The sequence below is a fragment of the Hyla sarda genome, chromosome 6 (assembly GCF_029499605.1).
Source record: "Hyla sarda isolate aHylSar1 chromosome 6, aHylSar1.hap1, whole genome shotgun sequence".
NCBI classification, from domain to species: Eukaryota; Metazoa; Chordata; class Amphibia; order Anura; family Hylidae; genus Hyla; species Hyla sarda.
Window position 1 is genome coordinate 86,860,070 of NC_079194.1, and position 22,529 is coordinate 86,882,598.

At 40.7% G+C, this 22,529-nt stretch overlaps 1 protein-coding gene across 1 annotated transcript in view; it reads left to right on the forward strand.

Moving 5' to 3' along the window:
• CACNA2D3 (calcium voltage-gated channel auxiliary subunit alpha2delta 3) overlaps positions 1-22,529 on the forward strand; it is a 1,201,789-nt gene that overhangs the window by 300,938 nt on the left and 878,322 nt on the right. The window contains exon 3 of the mRNA XM_056524384.1: positions 6,353-6,469. Coding sequence (XP_056380359.1) covers positions 6,353-6,469 — 117 coding nt within the window. The remainder of the gene's footprint in view (positions 1-6,352; positions 6,470-22,529) is intronic.

The window sequence follows — 22,529 nt, forward strand, 5'->3', positions numbered from 1 at the left end:
AATTAGCAAAATTGCGTTTTTCGTTTTAATTTCCCCACAAAAATAGTGTTTTTTTGGTTGCACCATACATTTTATGATATAATGAGTGATGTCATTACAAAGGACAACTGGTCGCGCAAAAAACAAGCCCTCATACTAGTCTGTGGATGAAAATATAAAAGAGTTATGATTTTTAGAAGGCGAGGAGGAAAAAATGAAAACGTAAAAATTAAATTGTCTGAGTCCTTAAGGCCAAAATGGGCTGAGTCCTTAAGGGGTTAAAGGGGTACTCCACTGGCCAGCATTCGGTACTTAATGTTCCGAATGCTGTTTTCACACTTCAGGGGCCACGTCGACCACGCCCCTTGTAACATCATGGTGACGCCCCCTCCCATAGACTTGCATTGAGGGGGCATGTCCGTGACGTCATGAGGGCGTGGCCGACCCCCCCGCAGCGCGAAGACAGCTTTTGGAACATTTAGTATTATTCTAAAATTCTGCCTAAAATGAATGTGTTTTTTGTTTTACAGCTCACAGTGGTTCAATGCAGTTTTTGGGCCCCTTTTCTTGATTGGTTTATTAAATGCTATAGAACAGATTTTGAACACTATGAGCTGGACATACAAATATCCTCTTAAAGGACTTTTCTATTGGTGGCCTATCCTTAGGATAGGCCACCAGTATCTGTTCAATGGGGTTGACACCCTGCCCACCCACCAGTCAGAGTTGCGGCACCAGCAGATACGCTGTAAATGGAGCCAGAAGCAAACAGACGTGTACATTTTATAGGGTCTATGCTGGGTTACTGCAGCTCACCTCCCATTACTTCAGTGCCAATCAGCTTACTCAGCCACAATACAATGTATGGAACTGTCTGCTTCCAGCTCTGTCTTGCTTAGTATGATCTTCTCTATGCTAGTTCTAGCTATCAGTCCCAGTTTGAATACTTAGACCCCTGATCAAAACGTCTCTTAAACATGTCAAAAGTTTTTCAAAGTGACAGTGCCCAAGTAAGCATGATAAAAAAATATTATATCTAAGCAATGATCACACTTGCTGTATCTTTAAAATAGGAACTCACAATACGGTTTTTGTGGTTTCGAAAACATGAGTTTTATTTACCTTGTGCTGAGCTTTTCACTTCTATGGTTCTTTTTTTTTTTTGCAAAGTATAATTTTATTAAATTTTGTCATGGGTATACAAAGTAGAACAGAAAATATAGTGTCTTACTTTGCCTTCGTACACTAATGTGTTTCAGTTGAACCAAGAGCCTCAAGGGTCAAGCAAGGAGCAAAAAGCAAGCAGGACAGCTATTCCAAACATAATACCGAACATCTTAAAACATGTCAACATTATAACATAAGTAAACTCTGCAGGAAAGTCCTAAGGCCATCCAACAAGAATACAAAAGAGCATAACCCACGAGGCATTTGTTTACAGTCAGGCGGTCATGTACTTTGTGATATCAAGTGAATGCTCAGGGAGCCACTAGAGGCGTTATCTTTGTGTATACTAGAGGTCTATGGTTCAATTTGCCTCTTTCCTTCTTCATCCCATTGTTGACAGTTCAAATAAATAAAAAAGGTAACGTTAGACACAGTAACATTTGAGCAAGGTGTGGGTTTTTTGTGTTAATCATTTACTATAAATCTTATAGGTGTCTTCGACCTTTCCCCTTCTGTCTTCTCTGTCATAGACACATGAAACCGGTTAAACGAGTAAACTTTCGGGCCTGTGTGACAGACAGGCTTTGCAATTTTGCTGCATTGTTCACTGATTGCATCCCCAATTTGTAATGGATCACAAAAGCACTGACAAGACATTGCAATTTGACTGGCATAATAACAGTGGAATGCAGATGAACTGAGGCGTTTGGGTCTTAAATGAATCATTGAAGAATTAAAGAACCCTTATTCTCCATTTTTCATTCCATTTTATGTGAGATTTTGATATAAGTGTTCTTACCGGACTGAGTCTTGTGAATCTCTTATAAATGGATCAGTTTATTTATCAGACTCCTTGAAGCATAAATCGCCAAAATGAAGCTAAAACTTATTTTGCATATATAGTTGCATGGGATCTTCCTCTAAAAAGCAGAAAGATAACTTAAACCACAGTGCAATGTTATTATTGCTTTTGGCAGAGTTGTTTGTGGGACTCCACAGGCACCTGGAGACTATTGGAGACTACTGGAGACTATTGCTACCTCTGCATCTTGTAGGACTGTGCCACCGCCAAAGAGCCTGAGCACGCCATTTTGCTTGTCCTTCATTCTGTTTGTTCTTTAAATGTTGCCGGGCTCAATAAAAACATTGAAAAAACAAAAATGTACCCACCTGCCTCATCTCCTGCTGCTGCCATTCAGACACTGTCCGGCCACCACTGATCATCACTTCCTGGTTCTTGCCTCCTTGTCTGGTTGCAGTAATGGTTTGTCTCAAGTTGTAATTACCTGAGCGTTTTTTTTTTAACTCAGCCTGGAAACTTTTCATAAAACAAGACAAAACACTCTATAATCATTGAAGAACCGTTGGATAGCTACTAAGATATAAAGATAAACTGTCAATTTCCTGGAGCTGATGAAGGTTAACAATCTTAAAAATTGCCTTTTTATTTCTCAGCCTAATGTCAAGGAGGTGGGGCCGAGCTGCTCAAGTGCCATTGCCCGGTATGCCTCTTTGCTTGTCCTCACCTCCCAGCCCCTTATTGGTTGATGTGTAGGGCTTGGAATGTCAGCCAAGGAGGGGCTCCAAGCCCTATACATAATATAATACAATATAAGTTTTACAACTAGGATTTTAGCTCCAGACAAAGTACAGTTTGTTTTTATATTCTAACAGAAATCTAACAGTATCTGCAAGGATAATGTAGTATAAAATTGAGGCCATTACAACAATAAAATAAGCTTAAGGGTGTATTCACATGTACAGTATCCTGTGCAGATTTGATATGCAGGGGTTGTAACTGCAGATTAGAAGCTGTGCTCAGTCATTTAGTTTACATTGAAATCTGCCCAGAGAAGAAGAAATGAGGGGGCTCAACCTAATAAGATAGGGTGCTACTCAGTGATGAAAAAGAAGGCAATCCAAATAATCGAAAAAGACATCACAATAGCACACCAAACAATAATCAATTGTCAATTTTACACACACAGGAATTCACACACACAGGAATTCATCAATAAATGACAAAAAACATTAAAACCATTAAAAAATCTGGCTTACTAAAGCCAGTACACAACCTAGGGGAGGGGCCATGAACCCCCCCCACCTAAACTGACAGGTGTCCTCAAATATTAAAAAAAAGACCACACCAATGAGAGCTCGGTCTAGATGTACAATATACCAATACTAATGTATGAAGAAATATAGAACTATATACAGTATGTGAACAATCATAAATGTTTGTGCAAAAGGGCAATACACAAAATGCAAATAACCATACAATATATTATAAATGCCTATAAGTAAAGTGGTAGGGTACAGTGATCACTATCATAATAACAAAACTAGAGGCAAAAAAGGACCTAATACTTGCACATCCTAAAGTCCCATGTTAGAAATGAGCATCCCAGACCGGAGTCAAGGTAAGTAAAAATAGAGGAGAATGGGGTCACCAGGAACCCCACGCATTCAGTTACCTAGAGAATGGCAACTTCCTCAGGGGTCTCTCCGGGTACTCCGGTGGAAAACTTTTTTTTTTTTTTTTTAAATCAACTGGTGCCATAAAGTTAAAAAGATTTGTAAATTATCTCTATTAAAAAATCTTAATCCTTCCAGTACTTATTAGTGGCTGCATACTACAGAGGAAATTATTTTCATGCTGTAGGTATTTGATCAATCCCACCTAGAAAAAATTTAGGTAACTGTCACTCATTTTTTTAAAGGCACCACAGATTATTGTCTTTTGTCCTAGTATAGCATATTGAGCTAAATGATCCTCCCTTAACCCAGCTTGTTTTTTTTCCTTCTCTGGAATATTATTTTTTGGACCGACATATTGACAAAACCAAACATTTACATTGTGTTTCCTCCTTTCCTGCTCATGGCATATCACTGTATACTCTGAAAACGTAACTAAAATGTAATATTACTGTTGGTCCCCAAAACCAAGGATGATTGCATTTCTAATGATAAATGTGAAAACCCACATATCTTCTTCATTGTACTTGGTATTCCCAAGAAACCAACAACCCCATTGTGAAAGAGTAAAATTTAGCTAAATACTACATTGAACTTCTCAGCCAAAATGTTCCTAGACATTACACATATTCTTGATCCACTTATTTCAACTTCGCTTCTCAGGGGCTGATGGAAAAATATAGTGCTTCTATAATAGGAACCATTTTCTACCTGGTACATTATGTACTGCTTGGTCCATAATGAGTACTAAATTGACCACCAACTAGTTCTGTTCATATTATATTTTAAGAAACAGAATTTAAATTTATCATGGAACTGTCCAACTGTGATCTATGGAGACTAATAATTACTATGGTAAGACTCATAAGCAGTATGGAAACTATAACTACAGTTTCTTACTTATAACTTTCTAACTTAATATGCTTCTAGCTATGACAAAACAGGCAAGGTTTCTAGTCCTGAGACACCGACAATTAATTTTGTCTGAAGTATGGATGGAGTAATTCAAGCATGTTACGGTATTAGAAAAACATGTATTTTTTCTTACAGAACCAACATCCCACCTGGCCATGCATTTTGTCTGATGTTACACCTGTGGAAAGTTGTGGGGGCACTTTTTGGAAGACTGTGTTTTTATAATCCTGAAGTTTACTATTGAATATGGACTAATCGTATTATTCACATGGACATTAGGCTGAGCAAGATAAAGTTAATTGCAATGTCAATTTTTTTCCTGCAACCATCAATTGCCAATCCGTATGCTCCAGGAAAAAGTAAATGGGCTTAAAGCCAAGATGGTTCTCATCTCAGAAGTTCAGATTAATTAAACTTCTCTTAGAAACCCATTAAAGTAAAGAAAAACAGTTAAAGGCACATCTGGGTCAATACCAGTTTGCATTCACAGAAGACTGTATTTATAAGCTTTAATAGGCAGGGGAATGTTTTACAGGTTAGTTTGTAGTTCTTTTGTGTTCGGCCCTGTGTGCCGTAACATTTTCTACTGATTATTTGTTTCACAGTTTTTTGGATAAAAAGTTAGAAAACTGTTCTGATCAGTGACTCAATGTATGTCAGTGGGATTTTTCAATTGGCAAATTACATTATTTGTTGGGAAATGTATCGTGGGGGGATGACTTAGTATACAAATGTTTGTCACCTATATTGAAGGGAAACTGACCGCCTGTTCACTCGCACTAAACCCAATACATGGGGTTATAGTGCAGGCCAACCTGAGTAAAAAGATATTTTACTTACTAAAATTGGTCCAGCCTTCTCTGAGATAAAAGCCCTGTTGCTAGTATGCAAATTACCTCCTCCACGCAATGGAGAAGGGTTGCAGAGCTTCCCTGCCTTTGTCCTCTTTTCTCAGCTATGCATACTCTTCTTGTAAATATTCATAAATCTTCACTTATGAATTCTGAATAGTCATAAGATGGGTGGGCATGGCTAAGCAAAGAGGATGGAGGCAGGGAAGCTCGACAAGTTGTCTCCCGCCTCCATTGCGCAGAGGTGGTAATTTGCATACTTGCATGGTTTTGCCGTGTCAATGAGGATTTATGTAAATTCAAGGAATTCCTTGCCATTACAAGAAACCAACACAGTCTTCAATAAGTTTTAATGGGAAGATACTTAATGCAAGTCATTAAAGCTTGGAGAAATATAGGGGGGCAGTTATCAAGGTATTTAGACCATGCCTAAGCACTTTTTTGTGTGACTATTGTGGATAAGCCAAACGTTACAAATAGCCTTACCAAAGCAAATTTCAGTTTTCACTTTGCAGTGGTCACAAATTTATGATGTGCGAAAGTCACATGCAGCCAAAAAAAGGTTGTAAACCCCTTACAAAAAGTCACAAGTCTGCTCCAGGTCTGACCTGGAATACAAAACTCCAGTACGTGAGCAAATTTAAAGAGTCTCACTGAAGTCTCAGCTGCGACTTTTTTGTTTTGCTTATGTGCTCCGAATTTATCAACCCCCTGCGATAAATGTGTGGAACATCAGCAAAACTAAAGAAAAAAAAAATGCCTTCAGAACTTATCAAAGCAAACAATGAGAAATGTCCCCCATAGTTATTATTTTGGATGCTGGTTCTATCCTTTCACAATTATATCGCGGAGGAAAAATCTTATTTAGGATGATCTTTATTATTATAATTATTATTATTACTGAAAATTATTGATGCTACATGTTTATATAAATGTTTAATCAGTTGTCTGTTTTACACCCTCAGAAATATAAAGAATTTGAGAAGGAAGTTTCCATAGAAGAGATAGATGGACTTCAACTTGTCAAAAAACTTGCAAAAGACATGGAGGAGATGTTCCACAAGAAGGCAGAGGCAGTTCGGGTTTGTGATTTATAAATTTCGTTCTACTAAGATTTGATTTTCATTTTCATTGCACAAATTCTACAGAAACTGAAATGTGATTCTAGGGTAAGTAGTACACGCTAGTGTGTGCATAATAATTAAAGGAGTAGTTTGGGGAACTAAAGTCATCCCTTGTCTGCTGGGACCCCCCGCGATCTCCATTATGGGGCCTGGTTCTCGTGCTGAATCTATCAAACTTCTCAGTGCTCGGAGATGAGAAGGAGTAACAGCCGACTCAACCAATCACCAGGGCTGTGGGCCAGAGCAAAGAGGAATTTAATAAGTTCAGCTCGAGAGCTGGGCCCCGTACAAGACTGGGAGGGGTCCCTGTAATCAGACACTTATCTCCTATACTGCGGTTAGTTCCTCAGACAACCCCTTACAAATTATAACCCAACTAGTTTGTATGTAGGTTGGTTGAAGGTAGCAGGTAGGTTGAAGAGCTATAGCAAGATTGTGATGGTCATACCAGTTTTGTAACATCCTCCAATAGCTGTAAAATAATATGTTGGAACTCACAAGTCTATAGATATTGGGATAATTGATTTAATATGTATAAAATAACATACATAAATAGGTGGTTCACAGGGCCCTTGTGAAACTACCCCTTAAAATAGCCACAAATAAAATCACATGAATATTACACTGTGTAGTATTGAACATAGCCAATCCGTAGAATACCACCAATTATAGCCACTAGTATTCTAGGTAATTGGTGCTATAATTGGTGGTATTCTACGTATTGGCTATATTTAATACCTACATAGTGCAATATTCATGTGATTTCATTTGTGGCCCTTTTAAGGGATAGTTTCACAAGGGCCCTGTGAACCACCGATTTATGTATGTTATTTTATACATATAAAATAAGTTATTATCCCAATATCTGTAGACTTTTGAGCTCCAACATATTATTTTACTTTCCTTGCATTTTTACACCGTGGATATAGGTGTTGGGTTTACTATTATTTGCTCTTATAGCCATGCTTGGTAAAATTGCTTTTTGGATAATAGATTTATTACTAATGATTGTGAGTCTCATTAGTATTAAAAAGTACTGTTTTGATAACAGAATTATTTTAGATTATTGATCTTCTATGTATTCGATTAGTATTTAAGATATCTTCAATTACGAAATTGAAAAATTAGAAAATTATGGTAGCTATTCACCATAGTAGTCATTTGCTTTAGACAACCCCCTTTTTGCTAGAAGAAAAATTTAAAGGAGTGTGCCAAATTAAAACACTTTTCTCCTATCAACAGGATGTGTGATTTGTGTCAAATTGTTTGTTAGAGAGACTGTTGGGACACTAGCAATCTCAAGAACAGGGACACGATTCTCCTGTCGGAATGGAGAGGTGGGTCTTGCATAGGTAAAGTCACTCAATTATTGTCTATGGGAGTGCTGGAGATCTCTTGTGCCCCCATAGGCAATGACTCACTTCCCTGTTCTTGTGACACGCAGGGTCCCAGTGGTCAAGCCCTCTGTGATCCAACACTTTTCCCTTTTCCTGTTAATAGGGGATAAGGGTTTTAATAGGGTTACAGTAACCATTTAATTATGGGGAGCTGGGGTGCCCTATCATTACCTAATCTTTGGTAAAACTAGCAACAAGACTCCCCTCTACTAAACCAAACAACCACTTAAAGAATTACTTTAGATGTTCAATAAGTAATAAAAAAAAAGCACCAAGATTTGTGTCCATTACATGTACATTTTTTTAAAACTACCTAGAAACGCACCCTTTGACCACAGGTGACCCAGCTATATCTCCACCATCTTGTAGAAACTGCCCCTTTTTTTCAAAAATTTCAATAGTGTATACTGCTGTAGTCTGTAAGTTTACCCTATAACATATCCAGAGTCCTTCTCCTTAGGCTATGTTCACCTGACAGAATTTCCATGTGGAGTTCCGCACGGAGATTCCACAGTAGCAGAGTGCAATTGATTTTAATGGCATTCTGCTGCACTGTTCACATAGCAAAATTTCCGCACCTGGAACATCTGGTGCGAAAATTTTAATTCTGGTGTTCGCAGTAAGAATGGATATGTTTATTCTTTCTGCGGATTGCCGTCTATGAGACAACACATTCCTGAGCAGTCCTTGCGCCGGCATGTTATGCAATGTTCCCACAGAAATTTTCCATGTGGACATTATCGTGTGAACATAACCTTAGTGCTAAAATGCCCCTGCACAGTTTTACATTTATGATTCAACACTGCCTGCCATGACCCGCATCCAGGATAAAGACAATGGTGGCATATGGTATGCATGACTACATCTTAGTGGAACTCCAATATCTAGCAGCAGTAATTGATTAACCCCTTAAGGACCAGGCCATTTTACACCTTAGGACCAGAGCGTTTTTTGAACATCTGACCACTGTCACTTTAAAAATTAATAACTCTGGAATGCTTTTAGTTATCATTCTGATTCCGAGATTGTTTTTTCGTGACATATTCTACTTTAACATAGTGGTAAAATTTTGTGGTAACATTTGGCTTTTTGGAAGCAAATTTTGCTCTGGGGGCATGCCGCATTTAGGAAGCCCCTATGGTGCCAGGACAGCAAAAAAAAAACACATGGCATTATATTTTGGAAACTAGACCCCTTGGGGAACGTAACAAGGGGTAAAGGGAACCTTAATACCCCACAGGGGTTTCACGACTTTTGCATATGTAAAAAAATAAATAAACAAAATTACCAAAAATGCTTGGTTTCCCAAAAATTTTTCATTTTTACAAAGGGTTAAAGCAGAAAATACTCCCCAAAATTTGAAGCCCAATTTCTCCCGATTCATAAAACACTCCATAGGGGGGTGAAAAGTGCTCTTCTGGCGCACTACAGGTCTCAGAAGAGGAGTAGTCACATTTGGCTTTTTGGAAGCAAATTTTGCTCTGGGGACCTGCCGCATTTAGGAAGCCCCTATGGTGCCAGGACAGCAAAAACAAACCCACATGGCATTATATTTTGGAAACTAGACCCCTTGGGGAACGTAACAAGGGGTAAAGTGAACCTTAATACCCCACAGGGGTTTCACGACTTTTGCATATGTAAAACAAATATAATAATGTTACTGAAAATGCTGGGTTTCCCAAAAAATTTCATTTTTACAAAGGGTTAAAGCAGAAAATACCCCCCAAAATTTGAAGCTCAATTTCTCCCGACTCAGAAAACACCCCATGTGGGGGTGAAAAGTGCTCTGCTGGCGCACTACAGGTCTCAGAAGAGGGGTAGTCACATTTGGCTTTTTGGAAGCAAATTTTGCTCTGGGGGCATGCCGCAGTTAGGAAGCCCCTATGGTGCCAGGACAGCAAAAAAAAAACACATGGCATTATATTTTGGAAACTAGACACCTTGGGGAATGTAACAAGGGGTAAAGTGAATGTTAATACCCCACAGGGATTTCACGACTTTTGCATATGTAAAAAAAAAAATTTCTTTCACTAAAATGTGGGTTTCCCCACAAATTTCTCATTTTTGCAAGGGTTAATAGTAGAAAAGACCCCACAAAATTTGTAACCCCATCTCTTCTGAGTATGGAGGTACCTCATAAGTGGACGTCAAATGCACTACGGGCGACCTACAATGCTCAGAAGAGAAGGAGTCACATTTGCAAACTTTGCTGAAATGAGGGGGGGGGGGGGTGAGGGACATGTCGCATTTAGGAAGCCCCTATGGTGCCAGGACAGCAAAATACCCCCCACATGGCATACCATTTTGGAAACTAGACCCCTTGAGGAATGTAACAAGGGGTAAAGTAAGCCTTAATACCCCACAGGGGTTTCACAACTTTTGCATATGTAAAAAAAAAAAATTCACTAAAATGTGTGTTTCCTCCCAAATTTTACATTTTTACAAGGGTTAATAGCAGAAAAGACACCCCACAATTTGTAAATACATTTCTTTGGAGTAAGGACATACCTTATTTTTTTAAGGTTTAGATTTGGCGGGTGCACAGCAGGTCTTGCTTGAGTGGGAGCGCAGTCAGGGACCTTGAGCTTGATATGGAGCCAGGATGTGGGACCCCCCCCTCAAGGAGCGTTAATGGGGGGAGCACTGAGCCCTAAAATAGGGGAACACTATGGGGGACAACGGGGCAAAACTGGATTAGACAGGTGGGGTACAGAGGCCCGTAATATGGGGTACAGTGGGCCAGAAAATTATAAAACATAATAAAACAGGATATGTTCCCAGAATGATGACCCAGAGCATAGCCAAAACTAAAAAAATATGCCCGCCCCAAACCCTATGCTCTGAATCATCATTCTGGGAATGTGATGTGTGTGGCCGTCCCTAACCTGTTGCGTAAAATGCGCACCCGCTCAGGTGGAGAGAGAGCGCTGCACATTTGAGGCAACATAAAAAAGTCCCCGATGATAGTGACTCAGTGACCTATGACTCATTTTTGACAAAACACCCCCAGAGGTCTTATCAGGTTTTATTTTTTTTTTATTTTTTTTTTTTGGGGCAATTTAGTGATTTATGGGGGTTACATTTTGGAATGTACTCTGGACTTGGTACATTGGTAAAATTATGGAAAATTCAAATAAAAAGGGAAAATTTTGGGCTCCATGGAAGTGTGATACTCCCTGAAGCAGCCTATGCAGAGGCCCAGATTATCTGGGCAAGTGTCACCCTGAATAATGGTGTCCTTCTGTCTCCCCTTCCTGTAACACACTCTGCATTTTTTCTGGGATCGTCCCTTCTTTCCACTGGGGTGGGGGACCTCACCTGGCGCCTATAACTCCAGACCCTTGGTAAGTCCGACCTGATCTTTCCCGGTCAGCAAAGATCAGGAACCTTAGGACTTCTTCTTGGTACTGGAGGAATGTCCCTGTGTTGCCAGCGTACTGGGATAGTACAAAAGTGTTGTACATGGCAACCTGTACCAAGTAGACCGCAACTTTTTTGTACCATGCCCGTGTTTTCCGCATGGCGTTGTATGGCTTGAGGACTTGTTCTGAGAGATCAACTCCCCCCATATACCGATTGTCCAGAATACAATCGGGCTTGAGAACCGGTACCACAGTACCTCGCACAGGGACAGGGGTGCTGCCGTTCCCATGAATAGTGGTGAACATAAGGACATCCCTCTTATCCTTATACTTCACCAAGAACAGGTTATCATGGGTGAGGGCACAGGAATCACCCTTGGGGATAGGCGTCTTAGCAAAATTTAGAGGGAGGCCTCTCTGGTTCTTCCGCATGGTCCCACAAGCGGACGTGGATCTGGCGGAAAGGGATTTGAACAGAGGGATGCTGGTATAAAAGTTATCCACGTACACGTGGAAACCCTTATCCAGCAATGGGTGCACAAGGTCCCAAACGAGTTTCCCGCTAACACCCAGAGTGGGGGGACATACGGGAATCTCGTCCCTCATATACTCTAAACTTGCAAGTGTACCTGGAGGTACTCTCACAAAGTTTGTACTCTCACAGAGTTTCATGCCATACCACGCCCGCTTCGAGGGAATATACTGGCGGAAGATGAGTCTCCCCTTAAAACTGATGAAAGACTCATCTACCGAGAGGTCCCTGAGCGGTACGTAGGCCTCAAAAATGCCCGGCGGTCCATCGCCTTTTTCTACGGTGGCGAGGGGGGGGGCGGGAAGTATGTAGTGTGTGGTGCTTGGTGTAAAAAGTGTAATAACAGTAATAGAAAGAAAAAAAAAAAAGCTGCGGCCCCCCCAAAAAAGGGGTGGCAAGCGCAGCTCCCTGAACCCCTAATAGAACTCGGGGTAAAAGATCAGACCCTACTAGGACCCTGGGGGACCTATTAGGGGGTCAGGGGGGGATTTTTTTTTTTATAAAAAAAAAAAGCTGCGGCCAAAAAAAAAATGGATGGCGCACGCAGCTCCCTGAACCTCTAATAGGACCTGGGGTCAGGGATCAGACCCCAATAGGACCCTTGGGGACCTATTAGGGGGTCGGGGGGGGATTTTTTTTTTTTTACTTTTTTTTTTTACTTTTTTTAAACTTTTTTTTTACTTTATTAAATCCTACCTGTCCCTGCAATCTGCTTTCCTTATTCTAAGGCTTCTGAGGGGGCTCCGGTGCTCTGAGGGGGGATCCACGGTCTTCTCCCCACTGCTGCACCCGCTGACTGAACACAGAGAGCGGGTGCAGCAGTGGGAAGGAACCGTTAACCCCTCCTCTGCTGCACTGCTATTGGCTGGACGATCGCCGGCCAATAGCAGCGTTGCTGGGGCGATGACAGTATTGTCACCGCTCCCCAGCAACGGCAGGTGATTGGCTGTGAATTGTACACCGCCGATCACCATTTATTACCGGGTCATCGGGTCACAGGTGACCCGAATGACCCAAATCGCCAAAGATCGCTTGCGAGATTTTGCAAGCGATCTCCGGCGAGCTCCGACATGCGGGAGTCCCAGGACTCCCCTAGGCATTTGCGCGGCATGCTTGCTAAACAATTACAGCAGACATGCCGTTCCTATCTCTGCCCCGCGCGCGGCAGAGACCGGAGAAACACCAGGATGTTCTGGAACGTCCTTGGTCCTTAAAGCCCAGGGTGCGGGGACGGTCCAGAACGTCCTTGGTCCTTAAGGGGTTAAGGGGGAGATTTATCAAAACCTGTCCAGAGGAAAAGTTGCTGAGTTGACCATAGCAACCAATCAGATCGCTTCTCTCATTTCTGAAAAGGCTTCTGCAAAATGAAAGAAGTGATCTGATTGGTTGCTATGGGCAACTGGGCAACTTTTCCTCTGGACAGGTTTTGATAAATCTCCCCCTAAAATGCTACTGACAGTCTTATCTGAATACTCTCTGATCACCAGCAATGGGCTGTGTTTACCACTTTACTCCCTTTACAAATGGTTGTTTATTGGCCTTTTGTTACGCCACCCATTGTGTAGTATATCATCACAGGGGATTTGTATCCAATGTGTCATGTGTTGTAAAAGTGAGAGCTTTGTCTCTTCTTTTAGCTTTTACAATACACCTGAAAATAAACATTAATGACAGAAAACTGAGATTTTTAAAAAAACTATACATCTGTGCAAATCTTTTTATCTGCTATTTTAATGTGTTTCTTTTATCACTGCTTAATGTCTCATGATAAACTAAGCATCAAAGCCACGTAACTCGCTGCTTTCTTTTTATTGCTTGAATGACAAAAAAAATTAAAAATAAAAACTTACACTACAATTCATTTGCTTTTCCGAGGTTTAAAATAGGGTCTAAAAACATAATTTGTAGTTTTTTAGCTACAATAGTGGGTTAGCTTACTGCTGCAGTCATACATTTGGGACTCTTTACTTCAAAGAATACGGCCAATTTTGAGCTCACATTTTTTGTATTGTACGTATTTTTGTTTAATGTAAAATTAAGCAGCTTTATAAATAGTCTTTTTGAAATATTATACCATTTCTTGCTGTAGAGATTGTGCATCAACTGCACATGGCTGGCTGTGCGTCTCACATACATCTAATAGCACACTGTTTCTGACTACTGTTGGCTCTGTCTGCTTTCCCTCTTCCTTTTCTAAAAGTAACACAAAGGGGAGGGGATTATAGACAGCAGATCGATGTGTGAGGGGAGATCAGACAGGTTGTACTGTATATGAATTCTACAGGGGGGTGGTGATTCTATAAGGTAATGATATTGTTGAGGATGGCTTGAGGTGAGGCATTAAAATGTGAGTGACCGCTGCTGCATATTGCTGAGGGCTGGCATAAGCAAATTCACACCAGACAGAATGTTGGTATAAAAACTCTTTCCTCAGCAGGAAACTCAGGAGTGTTCCCAGAGAGTTCTCAAAGAGTTTCTGTTTATTACATGGAAGTACATTGTTTTTACATCTGACAAAAAGGGAGGTTTAGTCATGATGTCAAAATCCTCATGTTACATTTTGATTGGTTAGTTGAGCTTTATCTCTGTATATATTAGCATATTTAGCATTTCTTTCTTTCTTGGCCAAAGTTCATTTTTGCAGCCCTCTCACTCTCATACTGGAAAATCCCAGATCCTTGTCCTTCTATACAATCTGTATCTTTTTTGTCTTCTAACGTCTCAACTTGGGCCTCCTGGCATAATTACATGGTCTCAATCTTAGTCACAAGCAGATAGCAAGCTGGTTTATGTGTTGAGGATAGTTTAACAAGTATCTTTCTCCAGCATCAGCAATGGCATATTAGTATTAATATATATCGATTAGTCATCAGAAACATAAGGGTCATCCTTATCAATATGACCTTTTTAATTTGTGGGATGCTCACTTGTGTGCACTCCTGTCCACTGTATTTGCTTACTGTGTGTTGTCTGTTCTTTGCCTCTTGTCGCTTGGTAGCACTGCACAGGGGACAGAAGCTGTAGTTGCAGTGATAAAGCATAGCTCTCAAACAGGTTATAAGTAAAGAATCAGAGTTGTCATGTCAATGGCACTCTAATAGCTCTGTCAGCTATTACACTGGAGGGGACCTGCATATAGAGATAGTATCTGCTTCTGGCCTGAGCAAAGGCTAAGCCTCAAAATAAAATATATCCCCTAACAAGAGGTCCCTAAAATAAAGTGGTGCTTAAAAGATATGCAGTCATCAGAAGAAACAATGTGTAGTGCCTTATGAAACTCCTGTGAGTGTGTAGAACAAGCAGATCCATGATACCACAGGTTAATCTGTTAAAGCTGATGGCTTAAAGGAGAAGTATGGCAAAAATTAACATATCCTCTATCCACAGGATAGGGAATAAGGAGCTGGCCACTGGGGTTCCAACCGCTGGCAGACCCAGTGCTCAGTGAGGAGCATGTGCTGCAGATGGCACGTGCTCCATTCATTTCTATGGAAGTGCAGAAAAGACCAGAGTACAGCACTAGGGCATCGTTGCTCCCATAGAAATGAATGGAGCGTGCGTCGTCTACCGGTAGATGACACTCTTCAGTGAGAGAGCCGGGGTCCCATCCTGGAAATCAGCTACTTATCCATGTTTGAAGTGCCGCAATGCCAGCTGCTGGATAGGGGATTACATGTCTAGGGGGCGGAGTACCAATTTAATAACTTCAAGAGCCACTGATGAGTGTCAGTACAGAGAAAAAATGTTTAGCAGACAGAGGAGCTGACTGTCCACACATCATGTATGCAGAGAGTATTTGTTCTGAAAATAATATAAGAGAAAGGCTTTTCTCCAACGTAGCCTTCAGAGTATATGGGTCACAACTGGGAAAATACATTTTTTCTTGACACCAGTCTCTATCGTGATGAAGTGTCTTGTCATAGTGTTGACCTCTGGTATTTTTACATGTGTACGTGTCTGTGAAGTTTGGGATGGCTTTGTGAGAAATACTGGATTTGACATGTCAATTCTTTCTGTGAAGGCTGGGATAAAAATTTCCATGGCACACTGTGTGCACGGTGCAGCAGAATCTCGTTGAAAACAATGGGACTCTGCTGCAATAAGTTTCTGAGCCGGATCTTTTCAGCTGGATTCCGTTTGTAAATCACACCATGTGAACATGGGCTTAAAGAGATTTATTTAGATTATAAGAAGTAAAAGTAGCTTCAGGAAGTATAAAATAACAAACCAAACATTACTTAAAGGAAAACTATCAGCCTGTTCAACCGCACTAAACCCAGTACACTAGTCAATAGTGTGGGTGAACAGGAATCCAACGAAGGGTCACTTATTTACTGTAAATGTGCCCAATTGGTCCTGAGATATCACCCCCAGAAATTCTCTGAAATTCTCTGAATCGCGCACAGGAGGCGGGGCTCCGGCCCCCCTTATTTACATATTTGTTGTCTGTGACTCCACATCCTAGTGTGTCACAGATAATGAATATGTAAATTCAGTGGGCGGAGCCCCTCTTCTCTATTTGCTAGTAAAATGGTGTTACAGACAAGGAATATGTAAATTGAACTGGTGAAGCCCTCCCCTGTGCGCAATTCACCGGGGGACATATCTCTGGACATATTTAAGTAAGTGACCCCTTGTTGGACTCCTGTTCACCCACACTATAACCCAGTGCATTGGTTTTAGTGTGGGTGAACAGGCTGACCATTTTCCTTTAACCTCTTAAGGACCAAGGACGTATGAGTACGTCCTCGGTCCCTCTCCCGTGATATAACGCGGGGTCCCACGGTGACCCCGCATCATATCACGGCGGGCCCGGCGTCATAGTGACCCGCCGCTAATAGTACGCGACACTGATCGCGGTGCCGCGCGCTATTAACCCTTTAGCCGCGGGATCAAAACTGAGCCTCGTGGCTAAAAGTGAAAGTAAAAAGTGCCGGTTAGCTCAGGGAGCTGTTCGGGATCGCCGTGGTGAAATCATGGCATCCCGAACAGCTGTACTACAGGAGGAAGGTCTCTTACCTTCCTTCCTGCAGTCCGATCGCCGATTGAATGCTTCAAGCCTGAGATCCAGGCTTGAGCAATCAATCGCCGAAAACACTGATCATTGCATCCCTATGGAGATGCATTGAACACTGTTAAAGATCAGTTAATGCAATGTTATAGCCCCGTATGGGGGCTACAATATTGCAAAAGAAAAGTATGAAAAAGTCATTAACCCTTTGAATTATCCCTTCCCCTAATAAAAGTTTGAATCACCCGGCATTTCCAATAATAAAAAAAATCAGTGTAAATAAACATATGTGGTATCACCTCGTGCGGAAATGTCCGAATTAAAAAAAAATACCACTAATTAAACCGCACGGTCAATGGCGTACACGCAAAAAAATTCCAAAGTCCAAAATAGTGCATTTTTGGTCACTTTTGATATCATGAAAAGATGAATAAAAAGCGATCAAAAAGTCAGATCAATGCAAAAAAATGGTACCGACAAAAACTTCAGATGACGGCGCAAAAAATGAACCCTCACAGCGCCCTGAGCATGGAAAAATAAAAAGTTATAGGGGTCAGAAGATGACAATTTTAAACGTATACATTTTCCTGCATGTAGTTATGATTTTTTTCTGAAGTAATACAAAATCAAACCTATATAAGTAGAGTATCATTTTAACCGTATGGACCTAGAGAATAAAGATAAGGTGTCATTTTTTCAATTTTGTCGCACAATGATTTTTTTTCCCGTTTCGCCGTAGATTTTTTGGGTAAAATGACTGATATAATTACAAAGTAGAATTGGTAACGCAAAAAATAAGCCATAATAAAGATTTTTAGGTGCAAAATTTTAAGAGTTATGATTTTTTAAAGGTAAGGAGGAAAAAATGAAAGAGAAAAAACCGAAAAACGCCCAGTCCTTAAGGGGTTAAGTGTGAAATCCCCTGGTGTTACAGCACAAATACTACAGTGGTCTCTGGGCATCCGCAGCCATTTACTGGCCTCAGTGGTCACTTACCATTCACCTTTAAAGGGTACTCTGCCACTAGACATCTTATTCCCTATCCAAAGGATACGGGATAAGATGTCTGACCGCCGCTGGCACCCCCCACGATCTCCCTACAACATTTGACATTCGTTTAGAATGCCAGCTCATGACATCACGGCCATGCCTCTCGTGATGTCACAGCCATGCCCCCTCAATGCAAGACTATGAGACTTGCATTGAGAGGGAGGGTGGGGCATCGCGAGGGGATGTGGCTGCGACATCAGCGCCACATTTCTAGTCATCAAACACGGAGTGAAGTTTGCTCCGTGCACCTGATGACTGCGGTGCCACAGCAGAGAACGCGGGGCATACATCAGACATAAGATGTCTAGGGGCGGATTAACCCTTTAAGGCCACTGATTGACAGTAGTGGTCACATGGGTGTACTGCACCATTGAGAAACACTGCAGCATTGGAGCTTGATCATCAAGGGATTTAACAGGTGAACTCTCTTCAACGATCCTTTTAAGGACACAAAACAACTTGCAAAATATGGCTTTGATATAAATTCTCCTCCAATGAACAAGATTGGACTAAAGAATGTCGATGCCACAACGTCATATCACGTTCATGTTCTTCTTACTTCTTCACTTTGATCGCTTATCATTTGCATACCAAACAATTCCCGAAACTGGCGAATGACATTCTTTTTATGTCTAATGTCCGGAGAGTTTACTGTGTCATTTGAAAAATATTTTCTTCTATAATAATAATAATAGGAAGAAGAATAATACAAAGCTAATAGCAGTGTTTTCTAAATAGTGTGTCTCCAGCTGTTGCAAAACTACAACTCCAAGCATGCCCGGACAGCCTTTGGTTGTCTGGGCATGCTGAGAGTTGTAGTTTTGCAACAGCTGGAGACACACTATTAAGAAAACACTGGCTCTCAGTATGTGAACACTGGGTGAAAACATTCTGTGACTTGGTTGGGATGTTTGGTTGGCTAATGGCTAGTGATAGTGTTTGGAGGGGAGCCACTGACACAGGCCAACCCTCACACTGTGACAAACAAATGTCCGATTCATTTGGTTGGCAAAAACAGTATTTAACCTCATAAACTCTATTTCAGGAGTATATAATAGTCTATTATAGGTACAGTTTAAGGGTAGGATCACACGTAACGTATACACTGCATATTTGATACATGGGTATTTGTTGCATGCCTATTTGACACATGCGTATTTGATACATGGGTATTTGTTGCATGCCTATTTGATGCGTGCGTATTTGTTGCATGCATATTTGATACATGAGTATTTGACACTGCATATTTCAGTACTAGCAAAATCTGTGGGTGTTTATCATTACTTCCATAGACTTTGCTAGTATAGAAATATGCAACATCAAATACACAATGTATATGCTACATGTGACCCTATCCTAACGGGGGTTTCTTCCTGTTTTCTTCCAAAAAAACAGGCATAATTTTGTACACAGGCTGTGTGTGCTACAACATCTCTGTTCATATGAAAATAAATAACATTAAATATCTCACAATGCCATGGAAAGCTCCTGTCAGATGTAAATGTATCTATAGGTTCCATTACCCAACGGAGGCCATTTTGGCTCCACTTGGATGGTGCATGTTGGGGCTTTTGTTTTATTGCTGTATGGATTGGAACAGCAGAATTTGCTATTCCATACAGAGGCAAACAGTAAAGGAATGTATACGGCATTGTATGGGATGTTGTTTGTTTTGTTTTTATAATTGGAGCCTATGGGTGACAGATGCTACTATTTGGCATCTGTTAACTGTGTACATCTGGAGTTTTCCCCCACAAATTGATTGCAATGGAAGCATTTAAAGGTGGTATCTGGGCACCCAAAAAGTACATATTTGTCTGAGGTAGCCAGAAAACAAAAAACACACTCATCCCTGCCGCTCACCGCGTGACATCATCTGGTCTCCGTCGTCCTGTTAGGCTGGGTTCACATATGTCTGCATTCCGGCCTAGGTGAACTCAGCCTAGATCTCAACACCACATGATGCCACAACTGATGACAAGTTGTCATCAGTTTAATGGCATCCGGCCATTGTTTCTGGACAGCAAACAGGGGAAAGCAGCAAGATGCTTTCCCCTGTCTGGTGCCCTCCGGTGTGTCCAACCATCCTGTGTCAAAATTGATATGCTGGATGATTGTGAACTGCCCTATTCAAATGAATGGGATCAGTTCTAGCATCAGTTTCCCTCCGGTGCACGCCGAAGAGAAACTATGCCGGATGCCCGATATATGTGAACCCAGCCTTACTTCCTACTTCTGCAGTAAAGATGCCTTGTAGAGTCCATCACTCAGTAGATAGAAATAGTGCTCCTTAAAATAGAAATGAGAAATTATGCTCACCTTAGGCCATTCCTATGGCAACAGTTGATTCTGCACTCCATTGCATTGGTCTGAGGTTGCATCATGCCCTGGATTTCAGTTGGCTATGGCTTAGTTTAGATATAAAGCTTACAAGAGTCAGGGATAGAACTCTGATGGCCGGGGTCACAGAGTAAGGCCGGAAATGTAGTCAAAATTGATGTTTTCCTAGGGATCCCGTGAAGAAAGCTGGCCAAAACTGGTGATGCAACTGTGTCTGTGCTGGTTGAGGAGGATGCCCCTACTTTAACCTTGGAGATTAAGACTTTACAATTCAGTCTTTGGGTTGTGTAGTCCCATGTGGGATGCCATATAGTTTTTGCCCAATACTGGAAATACTTATCAGAGCCTTGTTTAAGATATGGTATCTGCTTGCTATGATACTTTTTACATACTCTGCACATGGACTATTTCTGCATGTCATTGTATTTTACATGATGGTTTACAGTACATGGCCCCATGGAAATGTATTAACACCTTATTCAGGATCCAATTGATCCCTGAAGTGGTTATGTTTATATCATGTCATATGTCATATTCATGGATTCTCTCTGATTTAGTACATCATCAATGTGCCCTCCAGCTATTGCAAAACTACAACTCCCAGCTGGTAGTTGTAGTGGGAGTTATAGGCACAATGTTTGGGAAACACTGGATTAGTATATGGGAGATTCACCAATCATGAGACCAGAGGTCAGCTGTTTTGTGTGTTCCAATGTTCTGATACCTACCTATCGATCAGGAATGGTGATACTATATCCATGTGAATACCCCTGTAGGTAAAACAAAACAGTACAGACAAAGATGTATTCTATTTCTCAACCTACACTACTGCAAACGGTAGTTAGTATCTAAATGGGGCAAACCCAAACTTTTTGCATTTACTGTTAATAAACATACAAAACAGAGATTTATTGTTTTATATATTATTTATATTTATTGATGTGTATTTTTTATTTTTTTTGGTTCACAGTAACCTGCTTTGGATTTCAGTATTACTCATTTTCAAATTTTTAGCTGGAATAACCTGTTGGCAGACGTCTTGTTTTTTCCATTCACAGCTGATTGCTTTTTGGCAAATATTTTGATGTCCTGATTATTTCATAGGCAAGGTATTGGCATCCCGCTTCCCTCCCTAGTAGAGAGGCTGTTCAGCTGCTTTTGTTTCTGCCGTTCTGCACATGCAGATGTGGAGATAAATGATTTTCCTATACCGACGTCTCAACAGATAATTGCAGTCATTGATTAAAGTTTTATCGAGGTTTCCCCAGACATGTTTGGACTACACATGCCAGGACAAATAAAGTTCTTTACAAGCTGCGCCTGAGCAATACATTAAGAAGATCCTAGAATTTGGCACGTTTGCTTTATGTATCTATTATGTCATCTATTTTTCATAATTGCTTCGTTTAAGTTGTATTTTTAATTGTGTTTGATCTGCTTTACAACATACAAGTCCGCTTTATTTCTAAACCCTTTGTGAATATTATTGGTAAACATGTCAGAAAGTGCATTCTCTTTTGATTGCGCTTTATATTTTTTTCTGTTACCTGGTGATCAAAGTGAAGACGATTCCCATCACGATGGAACTGTATAAAATAATTGCAGCTATGCTCTAATTCAATTTCCAGAGATTCATGGTTCACTACACTGGTGGGGCTTAGCTAGGGAAGCCTGGGAATTCAAAGCTTTTTATCGCAGAATTCCACATGCAGAGAGTAAATTTTCCTTGGTACAGTTTTTTGGCATTTGCTTTCAGTAAAACTCACTTACAGATACTACATTTTTTGGGGTGACTAAGGCTGGTGGTGCTCCCAATAACATGTTTTTTGACTCTTACTAAAAGGCTTGCCGTTTTTAGTTATTGTGAAATAGAACACACTTAGAAACACTGGACAAGAATGTCCAGTTACAAGAAATATTTGAGCGCTAAAGGGGATCTCCATATTGGTTATAAAGAGGATCTTTTTATGATTCTAAATTGTATTACATGCTGTCTAAATGACATAGACCATAAGACCAAAGAGATAATGGGAAAAAGGATATGCAAAGTAATTCTCTGGTGCCATCTTTAGGTGTCTACTTTAAGAAGCCTTAGAAATTGACTGGAAATTAAAATCCCTAGTCATATTCCAAGGCTTTATAAAGTAGTCAAGCACTAAATGTGGGAGAGTTAAAGGGGTTCTCCGGTGCTTAGACATCTTATCCATCTTATCCGTCTAAGCACCGGAGAACCCCTTTAACTCTCCCACATTTAGTGCTTGACTACTTTAAAAAGCCTTGGAATATGACTAGGGATTTTAATTTCCAGTCAATTTCTAAGGCTTCT